This window comes from Channa argus, chromosome 2 (assembly GCF_033026475.1).
Source record: "Channa argus isolate prfri chromosome 2, Channa argus male v1.0, whole genome shotgun sequence".
Taxonomy (NCBI): Eukaryota; Metazoa; Chordata; class Actinopteri; order Anabantiformes; family Channidae; genus Channa; species Channa argus.
This window is the reverse complement of record NC_090198.1, coordinates 3,760,130-3,772,355: the sequence shown is the minus strand read 5'-3', so window position 1 is coordinate 3,772,355 and position 12,226 is coordinate 3,760,130. Positions and strand designations below refer to the sequence as shown.

Here is a 12,226-nt window from a genome sequence, read left to right as displayed (position 1 = left end):
CACAACAGAACCGGGGGTTGTTCTTAATGTCCTCTATTAGTAATGAATAATATGCTGTTCTGTTGTTACTGAAGATTTTTTTATACATTATTAAACTGTTTTTCCCAGCTAAACTTCCATTTCCTTTCTAACTTTTGTGTTGACTGCTTTAGGTTGCAAGTTTGTGAACTATATCACAGAGAACGCCTCGTTTTCAGAGGGGTAACAGTTACAAGTATTTGACATAGTGAGGCTGCAGAATTATCAACTAGATAATCAACTTGTACAGGAGTAAAGTTAAGGTGGCTACTCTCCATTGTATTAACATATGGTGAAGCACATGATGAAAAAATCATTTCCTTAAAATTGTTCACAGCATTTTCACTTAACCACCTGCTGTAGTGGAGTTTTTCTCTAACTGCTGTATAGTCCATTTTGTAAATCCAAATGTTAGAAAATGGTCAGACAAAAGAGAATTATGAGGAAATACTGTTAAATTATCCGCTTCAATTCCATACGTAAGGACAAGGTCTAGGGTGTGACTAAAACAGTGAATGGGTTTATTTACATTTTGGGAAAAACCAATTAAATCTAATAATGAGTTAAACCCAGTTTTGAGGCAGTTACTGTCAGCATCTACATAAATGTTAAAGTCACCTTCTATAATGACTTTATCTGTACTAAGCACTAAATCAGATAGAAAATCAGAAAATTCTATCAAAAACTCAGAATAAGGGACTGAAGGAGAGTACACGATAACAAATAATAGTGATTTTTGAGTTTTCCAGCTTGGGTGTGAAACGTTAAGAGTAAGCCTCTCAAATGGTCTAGGGTTTATTTGTAAGCTTGAGTCAAAGATTTCTGCTACTGCTCCACCTCAGCCTGTGCTTGTGATAATCCGGGACTTTTGTTTTTTTTTTCATTTCTTACTTTTTGTCTTGGACCTTTTGGTTTCTTTACTCACCTCATTAGTTCTGATTGTTTTCACCATTTACCCTCTTTATTTAAACTCAGTTCTCCCCACAGTTCCTTCCGGGTTTATCCTGTTTTTGTTCCTGTTTGTTCATCTTGTTTGTCTGTATTGTTCACATGTGAACTTTTCGTTAGGCCTAAGGAAACTTGTCAGTTGGTTTCTGATTCCCCTTGGGTCTGAGGTTTGGTTTCCCGTTTGTTTTTTCTATTTAAATACCGTGTTTAGTCATTTGATTATCCCTGTTTGCTTAAGTATTGACTTTTGGTTTTTCTGTTTCTGTTTAGGATAAAGATATCCAAGAAAAACCGAAAGTCTACAACAAGAGTTGTAGTCACTTGTTTGTCCTTGTGTTTAAGATCCTGTTTCAGTATCTTTGGTTGTCCCTGTTTGTTTGGTTGGTTGATTGGTTTGGTTTCATTTGAAGGTGTGGGTTTATCCATGTTTATCTATTCCCTTTCCATGGTGACTTCTGGTTACCTATGTGCCTCTGTAGCTTATCTTTGGAGCGGGTTGACTCATTTAGACTGACATATATTTTCTGCTGCAACCAAGTTTCAGTAACACAAAATAAAGCAAATTGATGATCGCTTATTAAGTCATTTACTAACTTGGATTTAGATGAAAGATTTAAAATGTAATAATCCTAACCTTAATCCTTTGATCTACAATAGGAGTAGCCTTAAATGTTAGGTTATCATGATTAACTCCCCTTGTGTTCAATTTTGGTTTATGTCATTTAGTTGGTCGGGGAACACACCAATAATAAGTACACAGTAAGTTCCCTGTACTTATCCTGAAAGTCGCGGGCTGTAATCAAACGTGTTACCAAAGCGTCTGCTGTTGTAAAATTATGGTACATGTGTAAATATGATAGGGGCAATTGGTGGGACTAAGACTCTGAAACACCTTGTTGCCAACTTTGCACTAGTTTTTAGTAGGTAACTAGGTTGCTGCTTGGGGTAGCTTGCAAAGTACATGTAAAGCATGATTAAACTGATAATGTATACATGATATGAAATTATTAAAAAAGCAATTTCAATTAAAAAAAATATCATGTCAGCCTGTTTAGTTTATGACTAAGGGTACCTACTTGTTCACAGGTCAAACATGATTAAAATATGGTAAATGGTAAATGGTCTGCACTTATATAGCGCTTTTCTACCTATTAGCACTCAAAGCGCTTTACACTGCTTCTTATTTACCCATTCACACTCACAATCACACACATTCATACACCGATGGGGGAGCTGCTATGCAGCTGGCCAACACTCACCGGGAGCAACTAAGTTGGGGTTCAGTGTCTTGCTCAAGGACACTTCGACATGTGACTGGAGGAGCCGGGGATCGAACCAACAACTGTGAGATTGGTGGACAACCGCTCTACCTTCTTCCTCTACCAGTCTGAACACAGCAATAAAATGTGTGTTTAGACTCATGCCAATGAACTGGGCCCAAGACTTTGATGCATTTAGACTGAATTAAATGGGTTTGAAAACACCCTTAATATATAATTAAAACAAATGACTGACACCTAATATATTTAGGTTTCAGATTAAATACTGTAACCAAATGAGCTGATGATTTAATAAAATTATTTACCTCTTTGAATAATTATAATGTATTTTAACTACCCGCAAGGTATTTCAAAATGTATATAACTACTAGTTTTGCAAATAATAGGAGATTTGCAAATAATTGCATTCTGTTTTTATTTATGTTTTACACATTGTACCAACTTTTTTGAATTGGGGTTATGTTGCATCACATACATATAAATTCTAATAAGAGTAATTAGCATAAAGACAGCTAGCCTGGCTCACTCCTAAGATTAAAAATTAAATAAAAATAAAACAATAATTGACCAGCACCTCTGGAGCTCACCATATGACACACATCTTTGTTTAATTTGTATGCGAAGTGTATTATCTAATTGTTCTTGCCAGATTCTTTCTTGGCCTGAGTACATTACCCTCCACCAGTCAAAAAATGCTGATGACGCCACGTAAGAAAGTTAACAGTAGGTCATAGGCTGATTTTTGGCTGCATTTCTCTGAGGATAGCCAGGCTAGTTGTCTCCTTTTTTTTCCAACATATTAACATTGCATTAAGATTTGCAATTATTCATTTAAGTCTGAATTTTCGTCACCGTTTGACTCTTGGTGTTTTTTCCAGAAGGTCCATCATGTCCAGCAGTGCATCCTCCAAGGCTTGACTCAGTGGTGTTGGGTCTTTTCCTTTGCAGGTATCGAGAGCATCTAAAAAAGACACTCTGACGTCGATGTGATTGTCCATAATACTGTAGTTCACGTCATGTACCCCAGGTTGATCAATGCAAGCACATGTCAGACACTGAGTCTTTGTCGTTAGCTTAGAAATGGGAACAGAAGTGAGAATGCATTTGTTAGTTACTGTATAGTTGGCTGTTCTCTCTCTCTCTCTCTCTCTCTCTCTCTCTCTCTCTCTCTCTCTCTGTGTGTGTGTGTGCGCTTGTCATAAATATTTCAACACAGTTTCACAAGACAGTTTATACCCACCACACCACTTAATCTGGAGCCTATCACTACAAGGGTGACATTGTGTCCATACCACTGCCTTCTGCTAGTGTTACCCAGTGATGGGACATTGACTTGAAAAAGTGGTCTGTTGCAATAATAATTATTTCTGCAGTAGCGGCTGAAGAACTGTCGATCACAGCAGTAAAGCTACATGAGAATAATGAGCTTTTTGTTGCCTGTAAAATAATAGGCTCAATAATTCTTTTCAAAGTGGTATTTTTAATTCATCTTACAGTTTTAACCTTGGCTCTTACCTGACTTGTGGTCATTTCGTAGAAGTCAAAAGCTTTACTGAAAGAGGTGTCCGTGAAGATATCTGGCATGGGGATCTGTGCCTCCAAAGCCTGTGACAAGAGACCAAGGAAATGGACTCCTATGGCCTGGCCTCTCATTACCTGTCAGAAATGAAACGGTTCTGTTTTCAATTTTTGATCACTAGATGCAGCATTAAAGGTTCCCATTTTTTTTTGTTTGTTTGTTTGTTTTGTTTTAAACCATCACTTTAGTTTGATTACGTTGACGGTCCTTGCTCAGATGTTCTCACCAGACCCAAAGCATTTTCTTCCTCTTAAAATGATTGTGCGAGTAAAAAACTCCCCAAGATGCCTTTAGTCTGCCGCTCCATTATAGTGAACATCTAAAACAATTTCTACAGTAGGAATTTCATCAGGACTAGTCAAGAATTTGTTGATTTTTTTTTTTTTTTTTTTGGAATATCAGTAAATACAATCCCTTCAGTCATTTGTACAAGCAGGAGAAAACAGCTATTGTAGAACAAATACTTTGGGGAAAATTCAGCAGCTCAAACATACACAATGCAATTACCTGGCAATAAAACACTGAAAGGTTGAAAGTTTGTAGGCTTGGGGTAGATGGCTGGGTAAACAAAGCAGGAGTTCAGAAGCTCAAGGCATAATTTTTGTTTTGAGCTACACTTTGAATCACTGTCCTGTCAGAAGCCAGCAGACAGAAGCCAGCATCTTGCAAATTTAAATTACTTCAATAAATCCAGGACATCTTCTTACAGATATTTAGTAGAATCCATTCGCCAACGCTTTTTGCACATCACAATATTTTCCCTTTCTACAATTTCCTTTAGTAAAATTTGACGATCCCTGTACATTTGAAAACTTAAAAGCAAATTTTTAACATCTTTGTGTTGCAGAGGTTGTATTTACTTTTTTTCACTCCAAAAATCCACAAAACATGTAATCTGTGAGTGATTTACAGTTAGTAGCTTTCTTACACTAATAATATTAATCTCTACCTAGTGTACATTGAAGTGAAGTACTGAATGGTCTGAATGATACTTACCATCTCTGTTCGTTTTCTGTGTTCTTCTAAAGCTTTCTCCAATAACTCAACTTTCTCTAAATTCTAAATAAAGTAGAGACAGGAATGTTAAGGCTCATCGCTTGTAGACAGTACTTGTATTACCTAAAGACCTCAATCTAGTATTACTCCGATCAAACCTGTTTTTTAGGATCATCAAAGGCCTTGACAAATGCAACAGAGGCAATGGAATTTGAAGGTATCATTGCTATACGGCCCAGTCTGAACACACGCATGGAGGCAGGTTCCATCATTGAGCAGCATTTTTTGTAAACCCTGACAAAAAGGTGAAAACTATTACTGAAGTAACTAAAATTGGCTACTTCAAACAAACATAAAAATACTGAAGCTCTCTGACAAGTGTGTAAATTTAATTTGGGGTATGTAAGTGCTGACTTTGCATTTTTCTCACCTGTAGTAGGCTAGTTGAATCGCCATCTGTACAAAAGCATTAGGACTCATCCTATGGCCCTTAATGGTATTTTTTCCAAAGTGATCGAATAAAGAAGCCTTCAGAACCAGGCTTTGGATCATTCTGTTATAGTAGGAATGGGAGAAACTTCTGGATAGTAAGACTTGTCTTGGATTGTCTAACAGATGTTTGCAGAAGTAATGACAGGTTATTATCCTTAATTCATCAGTGCTACTACTATTCTCTGCCTCCTGATTCTTAGACCTCTGATTAAAGGACACATTTACTGATATCAAACTTTCTTTTTTTGAGTCTAGTTTGAGATGTACATATAAATGAATGCCATTAAAGTTCCCTCTGACTTACCTACATTAAAATATCCCTCTACTTCTAGCTGGACAACACCTCCAGATAACATCACTTGGATGAACCCTTAGTTCAGAAGAATATTTTAATATAGGGAAGTCAGAACGAAATTTAAAAGAATTACATTCACACCCTAAACTAAAGCCATAGAAAGCACGTTGAAAATTGGTGAAGTTTCCCTTTAAGTCTCTTAGTCACATTTGAAGCCTATTCCATTTATTTTGAATCCTCACACACTGGGTGTCATTCTAACTCTGTCCCATTAAAAAGCTGTTCTCACCTGTCTATATGTTGCTTGGCCTCCTCAATATCCTGTTTGATCTCAGGTGTGATGTTGAATTGTAATTTTCGGGGCATGGGCAATGGGTCAGCATGAACATGCATCACAGGTGGTGTTTTCCTGTTTCTACACACAAAGGAAAAGTGATAACACGTCAGATGAAACATCATAGAATTGAATGACCTAGACTGGGCAAAAAGCCTGTATTGTAAAAGATGGTGATAGGCTGAAGTCACTGCCAACAAAACATGGATAGGGATGCTAAGATATACTGTATTTAATTTTGCTATATTGTGATAGAAATTGACTGTGACAATACTTGGGTTCTACATGATTATTTTGCTGCATTCTGTTTAGTTCAGTCAGGTTGCAGTTTTACTGGTTTGGCAGAAACACATTAAATGGTTTGCTTACAGTTCAAACATCTCAAACCTCTCAAACCCCCTGCTAATGCTCCTAAGCAGTATGTTGGGATTTTAATAAAAAATATATTTTATTTATAGGCACCTTTCATGACACTCAAGGTCGCCTTACTTACAGAAAAAACAAAATAGAGGAATAGAATACAATACAAGTCAAAGTGCTGACTTTTCAATCTTGATTACAGCCAATCTACACCTGCAGCTACCGATGTTCAATCATATTTGGGTTACTTACATGTTTGCTACCGCATAGTCACAAATTTCCATTAACACTGAACCATCAGCAGCGGCATGTCCACAGTTTATACCCAATGTTCCATCTTCTCCAATAATTACCTGACAAAAACAATAGATCCACAAACCAAGCATTACATCACAACTCCTCACGAGTTTGTTACTTCCCTGTTAATATTCCTAACCTGCATTTGCTATAGTATATCACCTGTAACCCTTTGTCAAACCAACGGTTTCCACTGTACAGCTGGCTGCCTCCTCCATGCAATGCCTGAAGAAGACCACTCCTGCGATACGACATCTCATCAGACACTGGGGGCATCGGCCCATCCAGACAAACTGTGAAGATGCTGCTTTGGATAGCTGACATTGATTCTCTGTTGTTCTCATCTGAAAATATCAGTGTCAGAGTAGAGTAGACAGACAACAACAGCTTAAGTATTGAAACAATTTGCAGTCTACTTATATTTGCAAGGAAATAATTTGAGTTGTTGCAAGAATTGTCCTTAAAATAACTTACTGACTTTCTATATTTTCAGACAACAATTGTACAAATGCATATAAATAGTTCAGCCTTTGTTAGAACGACAGTAACCCCGAAGAGTGTTTGTGTTGAACAACAGCTGACAGGTTTTGTCTATTGCTTTCTTTGTAGTAACACCAGTCCTCTAAACTGAAAACTAATGGTATTTCAAACAATAAAATGCAAATATAATTGCTGTGTTAATATAAAAGAAAGAAGCTTTCTTCAATTGATTTTCTACACAATAGAGGGTCTGTTTGGTCTGCAGAACAGCTGCGGACCAAACATTTCAGTTTAATACATACTAAAAATACTTTCTTGCAAATAATATTTTCAAATTTTCTATCTATTAGGTCAGAAATCTTTGCAGGAAAGCAGAGTTGTGCTCACCTTGCATGAGACTGTTGTAGCTTTTGCTCCACAGGTCACGTTGCAGGGTGGTCAGGATGCCTACAGGCTCAGTGTTTATCTTTTTTGAGGAGCTGTAGATCCTCTCCAGCTGAACACAGAGCTGCTCAACTGTCAGCGGGGTCCCATGACTGTTGTACACATCCAGTGCAAAGAACTAAATCCAAAAAGATCACCAACACACACACACACACACACACACACACGGAAGAGCAAGACTGGATGAAAAGCTGGATAAAGCCTAATGTCACAGATACTAGTTGGCCTCCAAGGCCCCAGGTTGTCTCTGTAAAAATCTAATTATTGCATAATGACAATTTGTTGTTAATTCTAAAAATAAATTAAATAAATAAATTCCATTTTTGTGATAGCAAATTGCTGTTTACATAATGTCATTAATACATAGTATGAGCCTGTCAGTGTGTTTGCATAACAAGGGATAACAAGTGTCTCTTTCAATGCAAGAAAGTAATTATATAGATGATTTACTGGATTACTTTGTGGCACAGGAAGGTAGAGCGGTTGTCCACCAATCTTGCAGTTGTTGGTTCAATCCCTGGCTCCTCTGTTCACATGTTGAAGTGTCCTTGAGCAAGATGCTGAACACCAAATTAGTTGCTCCTGGTGAGCGTTGGCCAGCTGCACAGTTGCATCAGTTATGAGTGTGTGTGTGATTGTGAGTGTGAATGGGTGAAAAGCACAGACCATGCAGACTATTTATCATTACTAAGTCTAAGCAGGGTGAGATAAGGTGAGAAGTTCAGACATTAGAAGGCAGCTGAACCTAACCAGCTGCTGTAACATCCTAAACACAACCATAAAATGCTTTGATAACACTGTAGTTATTAAAGCACCAGCTGGACATTGTAACAGTATCCTTTAATGCAAGATCAGATATATTTTGGCAGACAAAATTATGTTGTCTGGAAACATTTAAATTAATATGTTCAATGTATTTGCAACTCTGCATTTATATAACATGTCAAGATATTCTGACTATGTTCAAAGGAAACATAATGTGGCTGATATTACAGTACGTTTCTCAGGGAAACATAATCGCATTTACAGTTTAGTTGTCAATGCAAAAATGTTCTGCTCTTATATAGCACTTTTCTACCAGTTGGCACTCAAAGCACTTTACACTGCTCTTATTCACCCACCCACACACTCACACACTGATGGGGGAGCTGCTATGCAGCTGGCCAACACTCACCAGGAGCAACTAAGTTGGGGTTCAGTCTTGCTCAAGGACACTTCAACTTGTGAATGGAGGATCAGCCGGGGATTGAACCAACAACTGTGAGATTGGTGGACAACCGCTCTACCTTCCTGTGCCACAGTCGCCACTGTTGTGAAGAACCATAATTTTTAGGAGACTGGGTTGTAATATTATATATGTGCTCCAGTATTATTTTTACTGTATTTATAACATCCATTTCATCACATGGGGCCATAAGTGCTGCTCCTCACCTGTCCATTGTGTACTGCAGTGATGTGTTTAGGAGGATTGGAGCTCTTGGCAAAGAACAACAATGAATCTGTTTTCGGACCAGGGATACGACAGGATGAGAACACCTGCTCATACTGCTTCATACACAGGGGCTTCCCTCGCATGTAATCGACTGGCAATGTCTGACTGCAAAACATACAAACAATCTGCATCTTTTACAGCATTGGCAACTGATCTCCCTGAAGCATTCTGATCTAAAGGTATCTCTTAATGTAGTTACATTACTACTTAATGTAATAATGTAACAATACCTCCATGTTGGACTCAAGCTTAACCCTACATTATAAGAGAAATGATGGCACATACAGTACATAAGTCCGACGATAGTATTGATACAGTCAGTTCACAGCCCTCACACATTAGTCTTTTTTTTGGTTAAAGGTTGAATGAAAAACTATTACAGATGTAATATTAGTAGTTTGGCGTTAGATTAATTAGCTTAGCTGCTACTGTTTTTCAGCTTCACAATTATCATATTTATTAGTAAAACGATAGCAAATTATACACATACGCACACAGACATAACAGAGAAAGTAATAAAACTGCTAAGAGTATCAGAAAAATATTTTGGGCTCAGTACTCACTTGTCAACCATTGTGTTTATATCCAATATCCTCGCTATGAATTCAGCAGCAGTCCTAAACAGGGAAAAAAAAAAAAAAACAGAGAATTTTTAGCCTTTGGGTCAAACCCTTCAAGGCCAATCCAGGTTGACCATGTCAATTTACTCAAATGAAGCCTATTGGAATTCACAGGTTCAGATCGGGTTCGAACAAAAATTCAGAAATCATGTAGTTTTTGGTCAGGTTTGCTCATGTAGGCTGGAATAAATAGGTGTAATTGTATATATTTAGAATATTTAGAGAGTGCACATCTGTGGAGACACTGGAATTTTCCCTGGGACCTGGAACACAGTAAAGTTCACAGCACAGGGTTAGGATGTTTGTCCTTGCTAAATCCTGAGTCCCTAGGGCTTCATCAGGTAACAGTTTAACAAGATAGCTGGCTGCAATGTATAGAAATGTTTCCCAGCAACATGAGAGTGAGAAGTGCATGCATCCAAGGGGCAGAAATGAACGCAGGCTGTAATTTGTATACATATGTATATGTAAATGTATAATTTTTTTTTATATATAGATATAGCAGCAAGAATACTGTGACAATAATGTTCCAGAGGGTCTGTGTTATCTATGCATATGTGTTTACCTTATTTCTCCCTGCTTATCCCTGGTGTCCTTTGTGGTGCACAGAACACCAAAATTTAAACAAATCACCACAGGCTTCCGTAAATTGAGACATTCATACTTCAAATAATCATCTGTTAACTACAAAACATAAAAAAATGTTAGATAAGTGACGAACAGAAAGACAAAGAGTACACAGTATAGATCAACGGCTTCCGGCTGGCCCGTTTAGGGGTTCCCACAGCGTTGGAATATGTTCTGCATGTTGATTTGGTTTTTTACGCCGGAAGCCCTTTCTGCCACAACCCTCCAATTTTGCCTGGGCTCGGGGTCGGCAACAGGATGGCCCTTGTTGGCTGGGCGGGGCCATGCCTGGTGGCGTGGCCTTTGAGCTATCAGGCCCCCACAAAGAATATACAGTATACTGTAAATAAAACACATTTGTCTGCACACTGGGTTTTTCAGGAGTTACAGGGGCATCTCGAAATTAGGGAATTACAGCACTCCAACCTAGAGGTAACAAATGCATGGACTTGGTTTTTCGGCATCACTTTGAGACAGGATGCTCCTAATTCTGGCAATGTTCCGTCGATGGAGGAAGGCTGGTTTACAGATTTGTTTGCTATGTGAGGTAAAGGACAAATTCTGGTCAAACATAACTCCAAGGCTCTTGCAGTAGTACTGGAGGCCAGACTTATGCCATCTAGATGAACAATATGGTTGGACATCATATTTCTGAGATTTTTGGACCCAAATACTATGAGTTCAGTTTTGTCTGGGTTTAGAAGTAAAATGTCTTGTAGGCTTGAAGCTTGATTAACTGATTATTTTCATCTGGTTCCATAGATAGATATAGCTGTGTATCATCAGCATAGTAATGGAAATGTATGGTGTGTTTTCTAATAATGTTGCCTAAAGGACACATTTAGGCGTTTACAAGTATCAGATAGATAAGACTTAAACCAACCTAGTGCAGTTCCTTTAATCCCAATTTCATGTTCCAGTCTCTGTAATAAAATGTTGTGATCAATGGTATCGAATGCAGCACTAAGATCTAACAGAACAAGTATAGAGATGAGTCCATTATCTGAGGCCATGGGAAGATCGTTGGTGACTTTTACCAGTTTCTGTACTATGATGAACTCTAAATCCTGACTGAAAGTCTTCATACAAATTATTCCTATGAAGGTGATCACATAAATGTTTTGCAACTACTTTTTTAATCATTTTAGAAATACAGGGGAGATTTTATATTTGTCTGTAATTGGCTAAAACACCAAAGTTAAGACAGGGTTTTTTAAGTAGTGGTTTATTACAGCTACCTTATAGGCCTGTGGTACATAGCCTGCTTCTAAAGATAAACTGCTAAAATTATATCAATGATATCTAATACGAACGTGTATATTAAGGGTAAAGCTTTTTTGAGCATTTTAGTTGGAACAGGCTCTAGCAGACAGGTTGTTAGTTTAGATGAGGTAGATTTTGCACCAGTGTGTCTTTGGCTGGTGAAGTTGTCTCACCCAGTTCTCAGTGTTGTGTGCTTTCCTCTCCAGTCCCTGCTGAAGTCTCTCACCAACTCCTCCTGCTTTCATAAATTCCTCCACTAGCTTTTTTGTGTGGTTCAGCTCATCTGCTTTCAAAATGGTTTCAAGCACGCTGAGGTAGAGCTCACAGGTCTGCTTTAGAGGAGGGACAGGCATTTTGGGGAGTTGCTTCTGGTGGGACATGGTTCTTCCAGCAACCAGACTCACTGATACAGGCTTCACCAAGTGATATGATTTTACCAATCCACAGGGTTTTTGCATGCCAATCTTTATGTGAGAGATATAAGAATGTACTCAAATACATGTACACCAGGTAAATGCAAACAACTAGTTATTCTGTTTCATCTTCACCAGATTTGAGGGCTCAAAGTTAAGAACACGTATGCATATTAAAATCAGTAAAAATGCTAAAATTTGAATATTAACAAAAATTACAGAGTGAGAAACACCAGCCCTATGTAAGGATCAGCAAATATTTGTGCTCACACATCATATAGTTAGTGA

General features: G+C 37.9%; 1 protein-coding gene and 1 pseudogene across 1 annotated transcript; both read right to left on the bottom strand.

Annotated features, from left to right (window-relative positions):
• Nucleotides 1-1,811, bottom strand: part of LOC137108392 (uncharacterized) — a 1,991-nt pseudogene extending 180 nt beyond the window's left edge.
• Nucleotides 1,812-2,716: 905 nt separating this feature from the next.
• On the bottom strand, nt 2,717-11,984 carry LOC137109559 (carnitine O-acetyltransferase-like). Its single transcript, XM_067494936.1, has 13 exons — nt 11,699-11,984; nt 10,201-10,319; nt 9,579-9,632; nt 8,955-9,120; nt 7,467-7,641; nt 6,762-6,943; nt 6,555-6,655; nt 5,898-6,023; nt 5,252-5,374; nt 4,980-5,115; nt 4,822-4,884; nt 3,762-3,902; nt 2,717-3,319 (listed from the first exon to the last, which is right to left on the bottom strand). The coding sequence occupies exons 1-13, from the start codon at nt 11,981-11,983 to the stop codon at nt 3,095-3,097; spliced, it is 1,896 nt and encodes a 631-aa protein (XP_067351037.1). The 5' UTR covers nt 11,984; the 3' UTR covers nt 2,717-3,094.
• Between the last annotated feature and the right edge of the window lie 242 nt (nt 11,985-12,226).